The following is a 20,475-nucleotide window of genomic DNA, read 5'->3' on the forward strand; positions in this document are numbered from 1 at the left end:
TGTACGCGCTTATTTACGACCGCTTACAGAATAAAAGTCATTTCTAGGAGTTACTGACATGTTCAAAGCTAATTTCTTAATGCTGTGGTAACATTTTATCTCCAGCCAACAACTGTGAGAGGGCTGGAGGAGCCTGTAAGAGAGTAGACAAATATTTAGATGCAATTTATGGCCTCATTTTGGGCAGTGATCTTTGTTTTGATAATCACATAAATACGGTTTAAATACTGCTTTCTATCACTTAAAGGTTATATCTAGGACTATAAAATTCCTGTCTCAAACTGACTATGAGATGCATTCATCTCATTCATGGGTTTAAGTTGGTTATATTATTGCAGCACTCTATTTGAAGGACCAAATCATCAGCACAACATCTCTGGCTTATTCAAAATGCAGCAGGCAGAATCCGTACAGGTAGATGGAAATTTGACCTCATTAACTTAGTTTTGAAGTTACTTCACTGGCTCCCAGTGCTATATATACACATTCTTCTATTAGTTCACAAATCTCTCAATGGTTTGGCCACCCAGTATGTCTCTGACTTGCTGACTGTCAAAAACCCAGACTGGGTCTTTTAACTGTTCTCAGAATCAAATCTCAGTCTGTTGAGGGTGCTTTCAGTTTTCTGGAACAAGCAGCCTGCTGACTTGAGATCAAAAACAGACTCAAAACCTTTTTGTTCACACAGGTCAATAAGTGTTGTTGTTTTGCTTTGTTCTGTCTTTAATGCCTTCAGTTTCCGTACACATTCAGTCTCATGTATAAAATGTCTTGTATAAATAAAATTGCCAGAAGGAGAAAAGAAAGGAATAGGGAAGAAGTGTTCAGTGAATCAATTCCACTTCCTGTCAGTTATGATCATAACGAATTACAGTAGTCCAGCCTAGAAGTAATAAATGCATGAACTAGTTTTTCAGCATCACTCTAAAACAGAATATTTCTAAATTTAGTGATGCTGTGCAAATGGAAGAAAACAGTCCTACATATTTGTTTAATATGTGCATTGAAACATATCCGTCTCTTGATGGCAACAGTTATAAAACAGTATGTAAGGACTGGAAAAAGTTACATCACAACTAAAACTTCCAGACGTGAAAGAAAACGATGAAGTTCTTGAGTTCTTTACCTATAATACCTTTAGGTACAATAAAGAGATGGTTACAGCTCCAACTATAAGCTTTAATAAAAATCAACGTGATTTAAGTGATGAACTGAGCCCAACATCAAATTATTATTAATCTATTATGAAAACAAGACCCACTGCTAGAGAAGATAAACTAAGCATTTGCAACCCAAATTGTGAGAAAGCAAAAAACAACAATAAAAAGCTTTGACAAGATTTATTTTGCTCTATAAATAAGGCAGATACACATAATCACTGGATTTGGCTTTGAAATTAAAATGTAAATTTTAAAAAGTCATGAATAATTCACAGATACAAATAACTTCATGAGCTTTACATATATCATCAAAAAATTCTCTTTTAATTCTCTTTATACCAAAAACATTGACACAAAACCTGAAACCATAACCCACTTAGACTTCCAAAATACAAGGAAAAAAAACCCCCTCAACATTAACGCATGTACTGTAGTACATCTGTAAATGTCACTTCACAATGCTTTGTCAATACAAGATGTGTACCTGTGAGCAGAAAGAGCAGTCCAACTCTGGGCCTAATTAAAGGACTTTGGTTAAGATTAGAAACAAAGTTAACGAGCTTTTTTTTCTTTTTTCCCCCAGAAGGGTGCACATTCTTGGCAATAGGTTTATGAACCAGTCTGTACCTTAGCTTCACTGAAGTGTCCTTCTACATACAGTGTGGAGGTTAAAGTCGTTTTAAAGCACTGTCACATATCTTAATTAAAACTGTTAAGTGCATCGATAAATAAGCCACTCAGCTCTCCGTAAGCCCGATTATCGAATAGGACATGTCTAAAATGATATGCAAGGAGAGCTAGTGTTTATCATAAGAAAACCTTCATTAGTATTTGTGCAATAATTTGCATATCCCAGTCAAATGTTTGCCGGGAGAAAAGACGTTTCCATTCAAAAACAACTGAAGCCACAAACACCCGTACGTACATTCAGCAGACGTGTTACAGGGCTCTTACTTCTCAGACATACACTTATAGTCTCTATCATTTTAAATTCTATGTAGCATTTCTAACATTGCACTTATTTGTTGCGTACTTGTCATAAGCATTAAATTTACGCTGTGAACGACAGTTCCTACATGACGCATGTTTGCTCTTGAGCATTTCTTCCATGTTAACACGGATAATGGCATCAGTGGCATTAATAAAAAAAACAAGGAAAAAGAAAAAAAAAAAAGAACAGGGTTTGGCAAGTGAACGGGGTGTTCAAGATCTGGTCACAGCACAAATCAATACTGTAAGTTAACACCTGATTAAAAGTCGCTGACACAAAGCCACTTAAAGGTTTAATCTTTTTCGGTAAATAAACATCAAGTATCTGATTTATTTCGCCTGTTTCTCTAGAAAAATCTACATACATCACGCTGTGAGCACCACTTGCTCAGTCTCTAAACTAAAAAGGCCTACCATGCGCCGTCTCACTGTCTCATCACGTGCAGGCTGTAAGGTATGTGGTGAATGCTTTCACATTGACATGTTCATAGCACATTATATACTTATATGTTCTCCTCTTATTAGCTTAACCCCCTCCCGGTTTTGAGCCAAACGTGACTCCCTTCATATGTCCATCCTTAAACTCTAAAAGACAAATCAATCTATCCTCTGATAAATACCACTTAAGGGAGCAGCAAGCAACAGTTTGTTTGTCATTAGTGTTTATTTGGTCGACTCTACCTTGTTCTTGTAGAATTCATAGTCTATTCTATGGGAATGTGTTCGTGTTACAGTAGCGTCAGACCTATCGACTTTGGCTCCGGTTTCCATTCTAAGACGCTGTAATAGTTAGGAAATACTGTAAACAATCATCATGGCTGGCTGGTGCTCTCCCTCTCTGGCTGGGAAGGCTCTGGGTCCACTGGGGGGCCAACTAAAGGGCCACCAGCTGTGCGTGGGTCCATGGCAGAATGCATGATCGGCAGCCACACGTCATCCATGTTTGGCATTACAAGGATTTTCTAAAAGATGGAGAGATAATGGACAGGCAGTATTTAATATGCTTGATTCAGCGTGAAACCTAAAGTGAAGTGGTTAATTTGCCCAGTTTATTAATAAAATGCACTCATGTTCCTAGTGCATTAATTGACTAGACTGAAAATGGGTGGAAAATTTGAATAATTTCTAGGGATTTCTGTGTGTCTTGGGTCTGAGTGAAACATCTCCATTGGTAGGTGTTCAGGAAGCATCCTAGTCAGATGCTTGAACCCACTCAACTGAATCCCTTTGATGTGAAGTAGCAGCAGCTCCCTAACTAACATGCCAGATGAGTAAAAACTGCCAAAAAGGTAATTAAGGAGCTGAAATGTTGACTGTGTAACAATCTACAGCTAATGATGTTAACACTTGTTTTTAACCTTCACTCCATTACAAAAGTGCATGCACCCAAAAATGCGTCTCAAGTGCATCAAATCCTCTAAACACCATCTGCTGTTGTCATAATTGTGCGCATGGTTGAGGACTACAACTGCTGGCATCACTGCCTTGCTCTACACTTTACCCTACATACTAATATGCATACATAAATCCATACATAGACGAAGACCATAAGCACATCAGCAAAGTGTGTCTTTTTAGCTCTACCTTCTGTACGGAACCATAAATAAATGTTGCTGTGCTCCGAAGTATGACTGTGTCAGTGACTTACAAAAATTAAAGAGAAATGTTGTGTTTACGATACCTCGAATTCCTGCTTCAGTTTTTTCTCTATCCAGTCTGTGACATGAGCCAGAGTGACTTCTCTTTCTCCCAGTTTAGGTCGTGCCTTCAGTTCCAGGTGAGGTGGTGTCCTGAAGCCATACCTGCACCAGAAAACAATCAACACCCTCACCATCACGGCTAACGACTGACATATGGCCACCACTAGAGGGCAGTAAGAGACTGTATAAAGAAATACACATTTATTTAGCTGAGTAATTCCACCAGTTCTGGGTATCCTCACAGTTTACTTAATAAACAAAGGTAGTTGGATTTAAGTTTAGGGTAAAGGTATCTGGAGTCTAAAAAACTGTTTACAACAAACGTGTTGTTGTCATTCTGGTAAACCTGCACCTTCACTCTGTGCATTCCACAGGTTACACAGCAGGACAAGACTTTCTTCACATACCATATCCTGTCAGTAGGAGGAGGGGGAATGTTGACTGCCAGTGTTCCTTGGAGCTCCTGTACCTCCACCGTGAGCAGCAGCGGTGTGTTGGACACTTCTTCCATTTTCTTTTTGATGAACTCCGTCTCTGTGGCCTTCTGGAAGTATTTGGACTTTGTGATCTTGTCCACAAAGCGCATGATCTTGCTCGATTTATGTCCTCCAACAAAGCTGTATTTATTAAAAGGAAGATTTGGGTTAAACAATGCAAACTTTCCTGTAATCCAATAATTCTATTTTTTCATTTTGATTTCTTCTATTATTTAGTTTTATTAGTGAAATAAATACAGATGTGACAGGTGAAATTATTTTAGAATTAGTGATCAGAAATGAATTACACATACATTTTTTTAGACAGTCCCAGTGCCAATTAAATTTAACCAGTACTTTTGTAACCTGAAGTAATCATAACACTCATTTCCTGTTTACATTTACAGTCCTTTGATTACAAAAAGCACGCCCCTTTACACTCACCCCTCCGCTCCAGTCAAATCATTGGAAACATCTGAGGAGTCTTCCTCATCTGATGAACCTGCGCTGGATGACTCTTCATCACTGTCAGCCAAGCAGTAAGTTCGTGGCCTGTATCTAGAAACACATGAACAAATAAATGAGGATTGTAATGTGCTGGCTTCTATGCATTTATTAACAAATGCAAACGGTTTTGCTTTGTGTTTTTTATCGTTTTTAATATGCCATCTATGATTACTCACATGCACACATGCTTATAACGCTGTTTTAATAAACAACTTAGTAAGTTACTAAAAAAGAAAAGAAAAACAAAGCTTCACGAGAATTATTTTCACAATTTTTCAGGTGGTGTACACCTTGTTTCCTCATGAGACCTTGAAAAAAAAAAAAAAGCCCCCTTTCCCATTATTTTTGGGAATCCCCAAACATTCATATTGTAGACCAGTGGTTTTAATTTGCACCTTTTACACCAAAAAGCAATGGAAGAATTGACAGGACACCTGTATCCGTATCTGTCATGTGACATGTTCTCAGTTCTTCTTTTGATTGTACTGTGAGACAGAGGAATTTTTGACAGCCGACTTTGGTTCAGGCCCAGTGGTCTAATCACTTTCAGACGTGATGTTTAGTTTCCAAATGCCTCTTTGGCATGCTTAGCAGAATGGCCAATGTCTCCTGACAGTTGCTGAAATCCCCGAGCTGACTGAAGCCAGAAGATAGAAAGATTATTATTTTTTCTCTTGTCTTTAGACGGTGGGTTATCTGTATGGTTAGCTGACGTTTGCTCAACACAAGAAAAGTGATCCTTTGACAGGAGTGACTGGATGAGAAATGGATGGATGGCACAGATGACTGTCAATACATGACCTTATCCTTATTTAATGTCAGAAAATCAATGCTGTCAGATACTTTTTACTCTTTCAGAGCTTTCTAATAACTCTTGACAGTAGTACAGAGTGTCACAACATACCAGGACTTGAAAAAAGTGGAATCTGTGCCTCCTGATCTGTATTTACATTAACATACTAACATGTTACTGCTCTGTAGTGCAAAGACGTAATCCGAGGGATGAAAATGGAGAGAGATGAAGTAAAAGCTAATGAGATTATAGCTGGTATTAGGAAATGACGACTCCCAAACTAAAGAAACTGTAACTGGAAAATGAAAGCTGATGCTGATTAAAGCACTCACCGAGGGAAGAAATGCATCCGATTAACAACCCCATATAGGCAGAATCCAAAGTTAACAGCAGGGAAAAAGAGGGGGGGGGGGGAGGTATAGGAGACAGAAAAGACAAAACACTGAGAGAAACAGGTGAGGTACCGGACAGTGTACTAGATACTAAAGACCACACGCGTTGTTTAAGTCCCAGGAGAACCCCCCCCACCCCCCACAAAACTCTGCATTAAATCCAACAAAGGCTGTTCCAACAGGTGCACACAGTATTGTGGTGGAGATCGACTGTCTTACCCATCTTTGCCAAATTCGCCAGGGCGCAGGCTTTCTCCCTCCTTGCCCAGGCGAATGAGGTTCATCTTGGTTTCCAGGGTCATCAGGAAGGAGCCACTGTAGGTCATCTCTAGGTCAAACCACAGACCTGAGGGGGGGAAAAAAAAAAAAAAAAAAAAAAAAAAAAAAAAAAAGATTACTAGGAAGGTCAATATGAGGAAAAAAAAAAGTAAGATATGAAACTGCAAAATGTAAGATTAGCAGATCACTGTTATATTGTAAAAAATGGCTTCCCAATCTGAGTCTATTAGTGACAGTGGAAAGAAACATAATTACTAATTTTGAAGCTAAAACATTGAGAATCTTCCATTTCACAGTCATCCTCACCACCTCTCGTCTCAGACTTACTCTCACTATTCTCATAAAGCTGTGCTGCTCTTTCTGTGGCACCTCTCATTCCCCTCCAAGCATCACTAAAGCAGGGAACCCAACTGATTTTATTTTCTTGATCTCTCTGCTTAGATGAGAAAGACACACTGAAGCACCCCGAGAAGGAAGGGAAAAACTGGAAGACATCCTTTAAACGTAGGCGGAACAGTTGGAGAGCACACAGCTTTTCCCTAAGCCTCTGTTTGATAACAGCAGGGAGATCTGGCTGCAAAAAACAGGGCTCTCCTTTCCCTCCTCTTTTCTTGTTACCTCTGTACTACCAAATTTGCTGTAATCTGATAGTAGAAACTTGTTAAAAATCTCCATAGAAAGCTTGGCTTGACTGGGGCAGGCTGTGTATGCCCCCCCCCATGTTTCCCCATTTTTTTCCACCCCCAATTCTCTCCTTATAAAATAGTCACACGGTCTTTGTGTGCAAAGACTTACTATAAACTTGTTAGTGTGTTTCTCTTGGCACCACTAGAGGGCAGCAAAGTTTGAGAGATGAGGAACTGATGAACAGCAGTAGGGAGCCAAAAAGTCCACAACCTGGGTAGTTATTTAACAGCTTCGTGACAACAGCCCATCGAGAACAGGCTTTTAAATCTGAACAGGATGAATTAAGGGTCTAATCTGAAACCTTTTTCCCTACAGTGGGCTCAGGTGGGCGAGACAGCTATTGTGGGTCAACTTGTTCCCCATCAAACAAAAGTGATCTTTTTTTATCCTTGACGAAACATTTTTGGGATTGAAAAAAAAAAAAGTGCAATATAATTTGCATGATATATGACCTTCATAGTCATCAGTTCTATACATGAGGAAGATTCTTGACTAATGTGTTAGACCACACTGTCCAACATCATCATTAAAAACACCAAAAAAGGAAATATCTTTTGAAAGAATAGTCTTTAATCCCTGCAACAGAGATACAGAGACTTGGAGAATCAATGTCCTGGAGCAGATAATGGCCCCACACCTTTACAAGTGTTCTAATAACTGGAATGTTGGTGGTTTGGTTCCTGGCTGCTCAAGTTTATGCCTTTGGCAAGATACTGACCCCTAAAGGTCCTGTAACATTGTGATGTAGGAGAATGCTCTTTTTGGTTGATGCTGGATCTGACTTTAGCACATTTCAAGCACTTTTTCTTATCACTGCAATGCAGATAACAATCAGTTATATCTCTCCTTTAAGGACTAAGTTGCAGATCTTGCACAGGTGCTCAGACGTTGGGATGGCTGACAGTTGTCTCCACATTAATGATGGGAAAACAGAAGTCCTTGTTTGTGCTCCCGACACTTTTGTGGTAGGTAAGGTAATGGAAACTTTGTATCCTTGGTGTGCCAAGTGAAGTTCCATTGTGTCATGCTGAACTGGAGCTTGATGATCATGCCTTTATATCCATCACATTTGGATTATTGCAATTCACTGTTAATTTGTCTTAACAAAGCTTCCCTAAGTTATTCAAAATGCCAGTGGGAGGTTTCTGACTAAATCTTCTAAGTACTTATGCGTCACACTGTTGCTAATTTGGCTGCAATGGATCCCCATTAGCTTCAGGGTTCACATTATGATCCTGGTTTTGACTGTTAGAGCCTCTGAAGTGCTATGATTGGTCAAAAGACCAAACATGCTGGGATGTTAATATAGGTTGTTACTTAACAAATCATCTGTAATACAGATATTTCGGCTTTGGATACTTGTTGTTGCTGTTTAAGTATTAGTACTATCAAAATGGAAAGGTTATGATGGAAACTTGTTCAGATATTAACAAGAGCTGACATGTGGGGAAAGTACACACAGGACTGAAACTGCATGCTTTGTTTTCACTGTTTTGCTGCCTTGATACCGTTGGTTTGTGTTAAATGACTAGATAATGCCATAAGTTTGCTGTGCCAGACAGAAACACAGAGTTAAAGCCGTTAAAGACAAAACCAAAAGTCGAGGGGGTGAAAAAAAAGGACCTGGAACAAATGAAAGTACAGAAAGTACAGAGAGTTAGTAATGTCTGACAAAACAGCTGGTTAAAAATAGACAGGAAGTCAGAAAGACTGTGGGGCTGAAAGAACAGCTTCGATCAGCTGAGCCTACAGGGCATTGATGGGCCCACCAATTTGGAGAGGTGTGAGCTGAGGCAGGTTGGGTTAGGAGCACAGAGTTTTTGTAAGTCTGGACAAAGAAGATGACCTCGGTGCAAGCAGCTGGATCAGAGCAGTGCTTCCCTAATTAGGGTGAAGCCCCACCAAACAAACTGCAAAGAAATACCTTCACATATACAGGGAGGGTACTTGTTTTCTTGTGTCCATCAGAAACTGACATTAAGAGAAAAAAAAAAAAGCATGTAACAACAAACATGCATGAATACAAATGTGCAGGCACGTAGATACAATTGCTTGCCAAGACATGCACACATGCACAGCTGAAAAGATTCATCGATCCATTGCACTCAGCAGGATTGTTACAGGAAGGAGCGGCATGAGACGAGATAAAGGAGGACCTGAGCTGCCTGAAGGATTCAGCCCCTACAACACCAGTGGAAATTTCCAAAGGAAACCTAAACTGACCATTTTGATTGCAAGTTTCCTAAAACCTGAAATACCTGGCATAAAAATAAGATAAAACACTTGCCCCCGACCTCCAAGAAATATGGCTAAAACAAAAATCAAAATCACAAATTTTAATTGAATGTAAGTGATATCTGTCAATTCACTTACTGTCTGTGATAAAGAAAAGAAACCTCTGGCAACCTTAGCTGTTTGGGGAGTAAGTGCGATAAAAACTGACAAAATATCAACATCATCAGTGAAAACGAGCTCCATGCGAACTGATTATGTTTAGAGAGACTTCTGATGGGTTTTTTGTCTGGAACTGAACCAAGAACTACTGTTGCCATCTCAGCTGGAGACACAATCAATTCCTGCCCTTATTATAGAGTTATGTGAGTGCTGCTGCAGTGATGAAAATAAAGCAGTGACTCATAGCGTTGGGATGAGAAAAGAGTGAGTAGAGGCACAAAGAGGAAGATGAAATGAAAGGGAAAGCAAGGGGAAGAGAAAACCAGGAAGAGAAATAGAAGATTGTGCATGCGAAACAGATGAAAAGAGAGATCAGTTACAGAATGTAGAATGACAAAGGTTACGTTGTACAAGCGAAAGGAAAGCTCAGTGCGCCTGCATTACTGAATAGTCACAGAAGTATTCATGTAAAAGCTGCTTGTGCTCTAGAACATGCATAGTTATGCAGAGCTAAGACCTCACATAGCTAAGCCTCGATTTATCTGGAGCACATAAAACCATAAAACCTGCTAAAGAGCCGTGAAGTACAACCTACCTGTATGGACTGTGCTGTATATGAGAACACAATTAAATTTCTTTAGACTTCTAAACAAAGCCTTACACTTTAAATAAGTTGTATTCTGTACAACAGTCTGTAGCATGTCTGCTAAAGGGTTTTTTGTCGTTTTTGTTTTTTGCATGAATCAAATGTTACTGTACACCAGTTCCACTCATACATCCATACAGTTAGCCAAACTCAAGACAACAATACAGGAGCTCAGGGTTATGAGCTTTACTGAACCGACTCCTGCCCCTGCCTGACAGACTGAGTGAATAAACGGCTGTTACTGCCCAGTACAAAAATTTCTATTTTGCATGTTCTTGAATGGAGCAGTTTTTCTTTTTATAGGTGTTAGCAAAGACTTGTGTTATCTCCTTTGGGTTATTTTTTTTTTTTTAAATTATAATTAGCAGCAACCACATCCAACCACAACCACAGAAGTTATACCAGGTAATGATGTGGCCCTAACTTTCATATGTTGCTGTTTCTACTGCTGCTATAAAATACTTTTAAAAAGACCTGTACTATACTACATATTATATCATTTCCTGCTCCAAATTTTTATTGTTGGACTCTAGCGCAGCAGTCAAAAATAATCCTTATTTATTTGTTCTGGGTCTTGTTGCAGCCCCTCGTTTTTGCCCTCGATCTGGGCCAACATTCTTCTGATTGGCTCGCCTCACAACTAGAAGGACTAAACAGCAGTCGTGCTTGGATATTCCAACTCACTTGAGGCAACTCTTGTGAACTGATGCAACAAAAATTTAAATAAAGATGAAAAAGCTGAGTCGTTCCAGTTTAACTAGTTCTTTTTTGTTGTCAGTGTGGACAGGGTTGCTTTCAGTAAAGTTAGCACAGCGATCGCCGGTGTTGTTGTTGTTTGGATGGAGAGCGCAGTCTCAGAATTGTGAACTTATTAGTCACAGCAAAAAGTCTGGGAAAGAGACCCACGGCCAGTCATGAGGCAAAATGTCATTTCTGAGTTTTTTTGTCCACCAAGCTTTAAAAATGACATTATCTAAAGTTTTGACAGTTTAAAGTCTGGAAGTCTGGACTGCAGAGGCGTCTGCCACCAAATATAAAAAGCAAAGTCATAGCAAAAAAATCTGAGTAGGAGTTTTTGTAGAAAGAAAGCTTTGACATATAGTGTCATGTTTGCTTATGAAAAACTTGTCTATGTGACCTAGAAAACTACAGTAAATAAAACTAGGCTACAGTCCGTTTGAGGTTAGTCACATTCATGTTTGACAAGAGATTACAGTGACATTTATAGTAGAGCTGATGTTCAGACAATATCAGCTATAGATAACAGCTACTCTAAGTGGTACAGAACTGTCTATATTTATAAATGGTCAAAAACGCTGAATATGTCTTAATTCAAGTTGTGTTTCCATAAGTGAGATTTCCAAAAGGGAGCAATTTTGCAAAAGTTAAATTATTTTTCAGTTTGTACCATGGAGACATCTCCAGAACTAAGAAATGAAACCAGTGTTTGAGTGCCAAACCCTGCAGTTCCTTAAATGGCCACTAGAGGAAGACCCCGACAGCGAGACTCAATGGTAAAATGCCCAACAGATCACAGACATGTTCACAGCATGCTACAAAATATGATTTTGCTCACCAACAGTCAACTGTCATCCTATCATGGTCAGTGAAATTGCAATATCTAATCTGTATTTTGCTTAGCGCTAATTAGCACTGTATCTTGATAACAAAGCTCACCATTAGCCATTAAGTGTTAACAAACAAAAGAAAAATCCCCTGAAAGCTGGAACCCAGATCTGTGACAGCTTTATACAAGCAACACCAAACCACTTGTAACTTTATAGATAACAAAGATTAGAATTTTACCCCTTATCTTTGTTATCTCTACCATGGGCATAGCTATCTGACTATGAATGGCCTGTGTGGAGGTGCTGTGTTTTTAAAAACACGAGATACTCGAATGTTCTCCGTGGCAAATATTGCACAATAACTAGAGTCTTCTGAGAGAGAAAAAAAATAAAGTGCACAGAGCTCATGTTTGCCAGTGCATCTTTTAGTTGTTCACTGTGTGTGTGTGTGTGTGTAAGTGTATTATGGTTCCAAATTGATTTGTCTCTTGCCTCGATAGTTAATGCAGGGTTTAGATGCCCTGAGGATTCTGGGAGTGGTCGAGCCCATGTCCAGTTCTGTCAGGGTGAGCTCATTCATGAAGTAAGGCAACTGAAAGACACAAGCATACAATTTGGCTGAAGATACTCTCCGAGTATACTTAGTAAGCAATAACAAAACAACAAACAAAAAACCTTGACAACAGCAGATATAGAAGTTAGAGTATCATTTTTCAAAATCTAAATCAGTATCAAAATATTTTTCATGAAGTGAAATAGGTTTTGCCTGGGGGGGGGACAGGATTAGAGTGAAACTGAGGGGCCGAGCAGCTTCTTCTACTGCACTAAACTGCATGTGGCGCTGTAGAGGGGGGTCAGGATCGAGACGGCTGGGAGGGGGTCTCCAACTTCTGTTTTGATTTCGACATATTCACACAAGCCAGTTTGCTGCATGGTGCAGCTGCAAGTTGTGGTTAGAGTGGGCGTCTAGTTCACGGAAGACGCTAGCTGGTAAACAACAATTGAACTTTCAAAATATGAGTGGATGGATGTTTGGAGGCGGGGAGGGTTTGAAAAAAAAAAAAAAAAAAAATACAAAACAAAAACATGACTCGCAAAATATACCGAGGAGGCCTGCCCAATAAAGTCTACATGTGCAAAATGCTGGTTAAGGGATAGAATAAATGATGCAGTGCCTCTTTCTCTCTCCCTCTCCTTGTAAACCCGGTATGGAGCTTCTGCACTGCATCACACACACACACACACACACACACACTGACATTTAGAGTTTGTTTGTCTCTTCTCTGTGTGTGGCCAGACACCTGTTATCAACAGGAAGCTGATCATGACTCCTTTTTCTCTTGTATGCCTGTCTCGGTCCTAAAGGGAAAAGGTTATGTGCTTTGTTCCACACACCCGTATTTTGCTGAGCTTCATCTGAATCTTCTTGGAGACCTGTTCAATCCAATAGGGCTCAGTCAGGAAGTCCCAGAAGAGCCGGCCTACAGTGGCATTCACCCAGGCAACCGAATCGTCCTCTTCTCCGTCGGGCTGCACCTGAGCCGATGTGGTGCTCTGAAGCTTAAAGACAGAGCAGATGAGTTACTGTAAACACCACATAAACCTTTTATCCCAAAAGGGATTCCAAAATATCACCCAATCCCCAAACAACACAACATATTGTGCCCCTCTTATTAGGAATACAAATAACTTTATTGATCTCAAAGGGGAATTCCTATGGGTACAATGTTGCAAGGATATGTGCAAATGTAAAATGTATTATTATATGTCACAGAATGATCTTTTTATTGCGTATAGTCACTGTTTAGTCCAACGAGGTTACACCGCAAATGAGACAACACCTCAAAAAGGAAATTAGAGAGAAATGTGTTACGAGTATGAATGTGAAATGAGTATGTGCTACCTTCTTATCAGCTCCAGGGCTGCTCTGTGGACTCTGAAGAACAGGGCTGGCAGCTGTAGGGCTGACTGCAGACTCTTTAGGCATTAAGGAACCCATGTAGACACTGTAGTCCAGCAGAGGCTTGGTTTTGGCACTGCCCACTGTTGTGGAAGAGACTGATGAGTCTTTTGACTTGGTCTGAGATGTCAGGGCTTCATCCAGACTGCTGCGGCTGCTGTTGCGACTGTGACAGCTCAAAGCTGTGGGTCACAGCAAAAGTAACAAAGAGTTGATGAATTCCTGCTATAAGAGCATAACTATATTGTAAGAATAAATGACTTCTGGCCCTTTTAGCCCTTACTCACCCTTCTTAAGTCCTACAACACTGGAACTTTTCTTCAAGCCCACCTTTAGCTTAGAGGCTGACAGAAACCGCTGGAACCACTCCTCCTTATCCCTGCCAGTCCTTCCAAATAGGTAGAGTGTCAGAATGGAAGAAGATGATGATGATGATGATCTCCGCTCTTGGAATGCCCCCGTTCCCTCTCCTCGCTCCCGTGTGCCCTCACTGGCCTCCATTCTTTCACCTTCTGCCTTTGACATGAAGTCATCCTGCCTGCCAAGTTCAATGCAGATAGGGTATTTTTTGTTCCAGACTCGCTTCCTGGCGAGACCCTGAGGCACGAGATACACCTGAGGGAAGAGTTTGGTTAACAAAAAAAGATAATAGCCAAACTGAAAAGTTTAACTTCTTTAAATTTCTTTTGGTAACAATTTCAAAATTTATAAAAGACTTATGATACATTAAAAAAAAAGTTAAGCTGGAAGAATGTATAAATTCTGTTCTAATGTATGCATGTAACTACTTACTTTGCTGTATGTAAGATCATAAATCTTCTGACTGATGTAGTTAACATCAGGTTTTGGTTCATTGTGCGAGGCACGGCGGGCGATGTTGTGGTTGGGTTTAGACAGTCGAATGATGGATCCCTCCAATCGGACAAAGACGGACTGCGTCAGTGTGGCATGATACGTCTCTGGGTCGTAGTTCTGTATCTCATTCATCCAACCCTGCAAAGATATACTGATTTTACGTGGAGTTGATTATGTTTAAGGAATGTGTTGCAAAATAGTTTTACTAGAAAAGCTATTGCTATCCTTACACACTGTATATTCTTTCCAGAATTCAAACAAGAAAAACCTTTTTGGAAGAGCCACAAACACAGAGACAAAATCAATCACTGTACCTGGAAAATGGAGTAAACTCTACACTTATGTAACATATTTCTACAGTGATTGAAAAGGTCACCCAAGTATCTCCATGAACCATGTGTTCTAACCACCAACTGAAAGTACAAAAGGCTTGTTGTATTCAAAGGCTTTTAAATTGATCTGGATATAGTTCTCCTAGGATCCTTCTCTACGTTTATTTGCTGCTTTTTTGCTTTGTTGTTGAGAAGAAAAAAAAAGATTTTAAATCGCACAGCTGTTGTAACTATGTACAAATCTTTCCTGAAGGAAAGAAAATGTGTTGATAAATGTAGATTATGTGATTTGAAGTTTGTCTGAAACAAGCCATGTTGGCTCCTCTCTGTTAAAAGCGTTTCACTGACCTTGTAGATATCTGGTTCCTTAATGTCCAACTTGGTCACATTGAGCAGCTTTCCATGCCGTCTAGGTCCCATGTTGTTCCCTCCAGAACGTTTTGGTCCTGCCAGCCACACAAAACCAATGGCTAAAAGGAATCCCAGCTCAATCCCAAGCAGCACTCCTCCAATATAACTAGGCAGAGGCAATATAAAACACCCATAGAGGAGTAGAGTAAGGATGATGAGAGTATAGTATGGAACACTAGGTAGGGGCTCAATATATTCAGATTCATCCTCGCTGCAGGGTTCAGTACTACCACTTAGTGGCACTTTAGTTAGACTACCGGTTCCAGTATTATCAGTTTTATCAACACTTTCACCTTCTGTGTCTGTAAAAGTCTCAAATTCCTCATTGGACAGAATGCAATAGTCCTCTTCTGCCTGCTTTGCTAGAGCAGACATGTAAAGCAAAGATGATTTGCTGGGACTTTTAGTGGCAAAGGCAGTGCTCAGCGGGGATTCTGCTGAAGCAGAGGCCTGTCTGCTCGGGCTTTCACCCTCCCATTCAGTTCCTTCTTCCTCCTTAATGCAGTAATTATTGTTAGTCTCCATTGGACCATTGATAGAACCAAGACTTGACAGTTCTGTGGCACTGGCAGAAAGTACCTTGGGCCGGTAAATGCTGCTTCCAACTAAGTTGCCACTCTTTTCATCCATGATCTTACTCAACAGCTGAAGCGGTTCAGAAATTGCCTCCGATAGACGACGCTTGGTGTCTTCGATTCGTGCCTCCACTTCTGAGACTTTGAAGAAGCTGCGGTTATCTGGTGATGTCAACGGTGAGGAGGGGGCAGTTTTAGAATCACTAGCTGATGACATGGCAGCAGATGATAACCGGGACTGAGCAAATTGCTTAAAGAGTTGCAGGTTAAGGCGGGATTCTGGAAGACGGTAGGATGCTGACGAAGAGGACAAATCCTGGGATGTGTCTGAAGACAAAGATTTAACGAGAGTCTTCATGAGATGCGTGTGCCTTAGTGATGGTGCGGGAATAGAGGAAACCCCATCACGTGACTCGGCATCAGAGGAGATGGACTTCGCTAGGCTTAGAAAAGGTTTGTCACTGGAGGGAAAGCTCAAAGATTTTGTAGGAGAGGAGTTTGAAGTTGAGGCTGAGGACAGAGTCTGAGTGGTAGAATTGATAGTGTGATGTCTTGAAGGGGAAGAAAGTCTGGATGTTTCAGGAATAACACCAGCTCCAGCTGCAGAGCCTGATGGCACCCCATCAAACATCTCCTCACTTGCTTCTAAGGCTGTCACGATATCTGAGTCATACATGGCAGCTGAGGGAGTGGAGACAGTTGTACAGTATAGCTCTTCTTCCTCCTCCTCTTCCTCCTTCCCAAGGGCTGAGAAGTGGATGGCAATGTTCTCCTTTGACAGAGGCCGCTGGACATGGAGCCTGGGTGTGAAGGCAGGTGGCTGTTTATCCGTGGAGTGAGTACTCTCTCCATGGCCAGGATGCCGGCTGGTCATCTCAATACTCCCACTGAAAAGAAGGTAGAGAGATTTCACTACACTACAGCAGGAACGGTCAGTCCATTAAACAGATAAATCAGCAAAGACTGTCTTGATACAAACGCTCATTAAGTATCAAGCTGTTTTAGCTCTTCTTTCTTTAAGCACAGCTTCTTTAATTTGATTGACACTTAAACTCAAAAACAGAAGGCTTAAAAAGTGGGTGGGTGGAGAATCCATGCTTACAGTCAGAGCTGTCTGCATGAGATGACCATTTTAAAGATATGCAATATGACAATACAAATCTTCAAATCCATGCAAAAGCTATTTAAAAGGACATGCACAAACATAGGGGGTATTATTCCACAGTAGGAAGTCAGTAAGGGAGCACTTCCTTGTCAGTGCATCAGCAAATCCCACTGAGCAGTCTGAACACCAGCACAGATGGGGACTAAGAGCCGGGAGACTATGTGAACAACCAGTCAGTCCTGATCAAGCTTCTTGCGATCAGCATCGGAAGCATAGATATAGAAAATGTGCGTCTATATCTATTACTGTGTGGGTGCTCAAAGAAAAAGGAAAGAAAGAAAAGGTTTTTTACGGCTCAATCAGTTTTGTTATGTCAGACTTAAGAGGCAATCAGGCATCTTAAATTACCACCAAAACACATTTAGGGATTAGAACCCGACGTCTGACGCATTACCTGCTACCACTAACACTTCTTTCAAATACTTAGCAAATGACTCAGCAAAAATCAAGGAGCATCCTTAGAAGTAATCACTGCCAAAGTCTGATAGACTGAAGAAGCTTTTCCAAACAGTATATGTAACATGACTGACATTTTTAATGAAATATTCAATTTTATTAATGCAGCGCCAAATCACAACAACAGTCGCCTCAAGGCACTTTATATTGTAAGGTAGACACTACAATAATACATGCAGAGAAAAACCTAACAATCAAATGATCCCCTATGAGCAAGCACTTAGGCGACAGTGGGAAGGAGAAACTCCCTTTTAACAGGACGAAACCTCCGGCCGAACCAGGCTCAGGGAGGGGCGGGGCCATCTGCTGTGACCGGTTGGGAGAGAGAAGGAAGACAGAATAAAAGGCATGCTGTGGAAGAGAGCCATAACACAGGACTTCAAATTGACCCTATTTGGCTTTTTCTTATTTTCATATGTACCATTGTATTGGTGGTTGCTCATATCAAACAGTTTCAAATACTGAAGTCAGGGTATGTACAAGTAATCCTTTTGGACAAAAGGTTTATGCTTCAGAGTCTTTTCTTCCCTACTTTTAAACCTTCATGATATCCTATCCCTAATATCCCGAATTTGACTTTTGTAGACTTACAGGTTTGGTCTCCACCCATCGACTGTTCTAACCCTCCGTTTGTAAGGGCTAACCAATAAGAAGAAAGCTCGTTTGAAGGCAGAGGAGTCAAAATGGCTAATTTATGAGAGTAAATGAAACAAGGGTCTATACCGAGACTTCATATCTGGATGACCAAATTACCACTACCACCAATTCAGCCCTGAGATCCTCGCAGTTTTGCCTGTACTGGACAGAGAGAGCAGTGAAAATAGACAGGAAAGTGGGGAGAGAAGGGGAAGACACATAGCAAAGGGCAGTGGATCAGACTTGAACCCAAGATGCTGCAATGTGGCATATGGTCAAAAGCTCTCAAAGAAGGTGGAAACTCAGTGGAGGAGGGTCGTGTTCATCAAAGGACAGCTGGTGTTGAAACAGTGTTTTGATATGTAACCGAATAAGAATAAGTGAAACGATATTGGAGCTTACTTTGCTGGATTTTATATAGAATTTCTTTTTTTTTTTCCTAAAATGACCTTCCGAATACATGATCGGAATAAACTGAACAAAAACAAATAAGTATATGCAACTGCAGCATTGTATTGCCTTGCTACCAAATAGCCTACCAAGGGAAATTACCAGTTTAACTGTATTTGTCCTTGGAAGTTTCAGGATGGCAGCTTTATCGAAGTCATGGATCAATTTTCAGGTTTCCATATGTCAGAACTTATGGATTTAGGCCTAGTGTAACATAAAACAAGGTTGTTACAGTAAAAAGAATCCACTGTAGAGATGCTTTTTTTAAAATTTTTATTACCAACACACTTCCTTGTTGCTATTCAACACTTTGTATGTGGCTTATGATAAAAGTCAAATGACAACACTGACACACAATTTGCAATTACTAACACTGTAACTAATGATTAAAAGTTGATACAGTGACTTGTCAGTCTAACTGCTGGCTCTTTGCTTACATCCTCTGGTAGTCAAAACAGAATTATGGTAATATCCTGTTGACATTTGGCACTGGCGTCCTTGTGCTTTGTCTGGATGACAGAGGTGGAATGAATGTTGGCTCACTCATTTACAGACTCAACTTGACCACTCATTGTCACATGGGTCACGAGTGAGCTTGTTACCCAGTCAGGCAGTCTGCCAGCCACCTCTGCCCCCAGTTAGACAGCCTTCAGTCAGCAGCAACACAATGAGGCCATTTCAGTGGACTGCCAGCTGGACATGAATTTCATTTTACCATACAAGACTCTAAGGACCTGGAAGTTTTTGCCAGCAACACATTAGGATTATTGATAGTGGGTAACTATGTACTTGTTTGGGTCAGATTTGAAAGCTGGTTCTATCTCCTAATCGAGCACTATGGAAATGCAACAAACAAACAGCTCAAAAAAAAAAAAAAAAAAAAAGTGGGCATGTGCTGTATATTTACATATTTATGATTGGCCTGTCCATCAGAGGCTGTATCTGTACACACAAACCATGGAGATTCCTGTTTGTCTTGCGTCTCCAGAGTTTTTCCTTGAGCCAATGTCCAGACTTGGTGGACAGAGAAGAATGAATAATGCCACTGATGCTGATAAAGCTAATCAGTGAAGCAAGCCAGCCTCATTAACCCTCATGTTTTGCACTCATTAAGGACATGTTCACAGTTCACTTCTTTGTAAAGCAAGCATACACTGGCAAGGAGAAAAGCTCCACAGAGCTATTGCATGCACTGAATGGCTATTCATAGCATTGCTTGTTTAGTGTTGTTAAAATGAACTGGAGAAAAATGACGTCACCTTAGTTCCTGTGCTGTAGCTTCATTCATATAATACCATACAAAAATCTGTACCAATAAAGTAAAATAAACCACGCTAACATGAAAACAGACACAAAAATACATACAATAAAAATAAGATTTGTATCCTTATTTATGTAAAAATGTCACACAGTACTGACTATAATACTGAGAGGCAACTGACTGTAGTTTATAATCCTTGTCATAATCTTAACTATTAGTGTCATTTTTCTTATTTATTTGGATGCTGCAACAAGGAGCTTAATAAAGATAAGCCTACACTCTACAATAGTAAGCATAATTCCTTTAATGCATTATTTAAGATTCATCAGAAACTATTATCACAAATCAGTTAACCATTAAAAAGTGTATAAACAACTACTGTTTTTATACAGTTTTTGTGAAAATGGACAAAAAGATGTGAATAACTGCTGTGTTTATTCTATCATGAACTAACATTAAACTGACTGGTGAACTGAGGGAAATAAAGACACCTGAATAGGTGATGTGTCAGGCAGACCTAAATGATACAGTGTGGACAATAAGATGAAGAAAGTGAAATTATGGTGAATGAATATATTTTATAAGGGAATATAAACAAGCGCAGTTAAAACTCTGAGGGCTGCTATCAGACTACCTGACTTCTGACCACTGAGTTCAATGAAAGTTCACAACCAGAACTTTCACAATGTCAAAATAATAAATGTGGGAAGTCCCCAAGTGAAGCAGTAAATGCAGTCACATGATGAAAAAAAAAAAAAAAAAAAATTGGTGCCATAAAATCT

At 40.1% G+C, this 20,475-nt stretch overlaps 1 protein-coding gene across 3 annotated transcripts in view; it reads right to left on the minus strand.

The window, feature by feature from the left end:
• Positions 1–1,325: 1,325 nt before the first annotated feature.
• LOC146668746 (testis-expressed protein 2-like) overlaps positions 1,326–20,475 on the minus strand; it is a 34,307-nt gene continuing 15,157 nt past the window's right edge. For 2 of the 3 annotated variants that reach the window (XM_085410743.1, XM_085410744.1), the window contains 11 exons: positions 15,088–16,612; positions 14,345–14,545; positions 13,840–14,167; positions 13,496–13,734; positions 12,988–13,152; positions 12,085–12,184; positions 6,238–6,364; positions 4,771–4,884; positions 4,258–4,467; positions 3,832–3,952; positions 1,326–3,112 (listed from right to left, as the gene is read on the minus strand). In XM_085410743.1, the coding sequence (XP_085266869.1) occupies positions 2,963–3,112; positions 3,832–3,952; positions 4,258–4,467; positions 4,771–4,884; positions 6,238–6,364; positions 12,085–12,184; positions 12,988–13,152; positions 13,496–13,734; positions 13,840–14,167; positions 14,345–14,545; positions 15,088–16,599 (3,267 nt within the window). In that variant the 5' untranslated portion in view covers positions 16,600–16,612 and the 3' untranslated portion in view covers positions 1,326–2,962. The remainder of the gene's footprint in view (positions 3,113–3,831; positions 3,953–4,257; positions 4,468–4,770; positions 4,885–6,237; positions 6,365–12,084; positions 12,185–12,987; positions 13,153–13,495; positions 13,735–13,839; positions 14,168–14,344; positions 14,546–15,087; positions 16,613–20,475) is intronic. The other variant, XM_085410745.1, reaches the window with a different exon arrangement.

Source organism: Rhamphochromis longiceps, linkage group LG6 (assembly GCF_057381845.1).
Source record: "Rhamphochromis longiceps isolate RC_006_pf linkage group LG6, R_longiceps_female_GT1.1, whole genome shotgun sequence".
NCBI classification, from domain to species: domain Eukaryota; kingdom Metazoa; phylum Chordata; class Actinopteri; order Cichliformes; family Cichlidae; genus Rhamphochromis; species Rhamphochromis longiceps.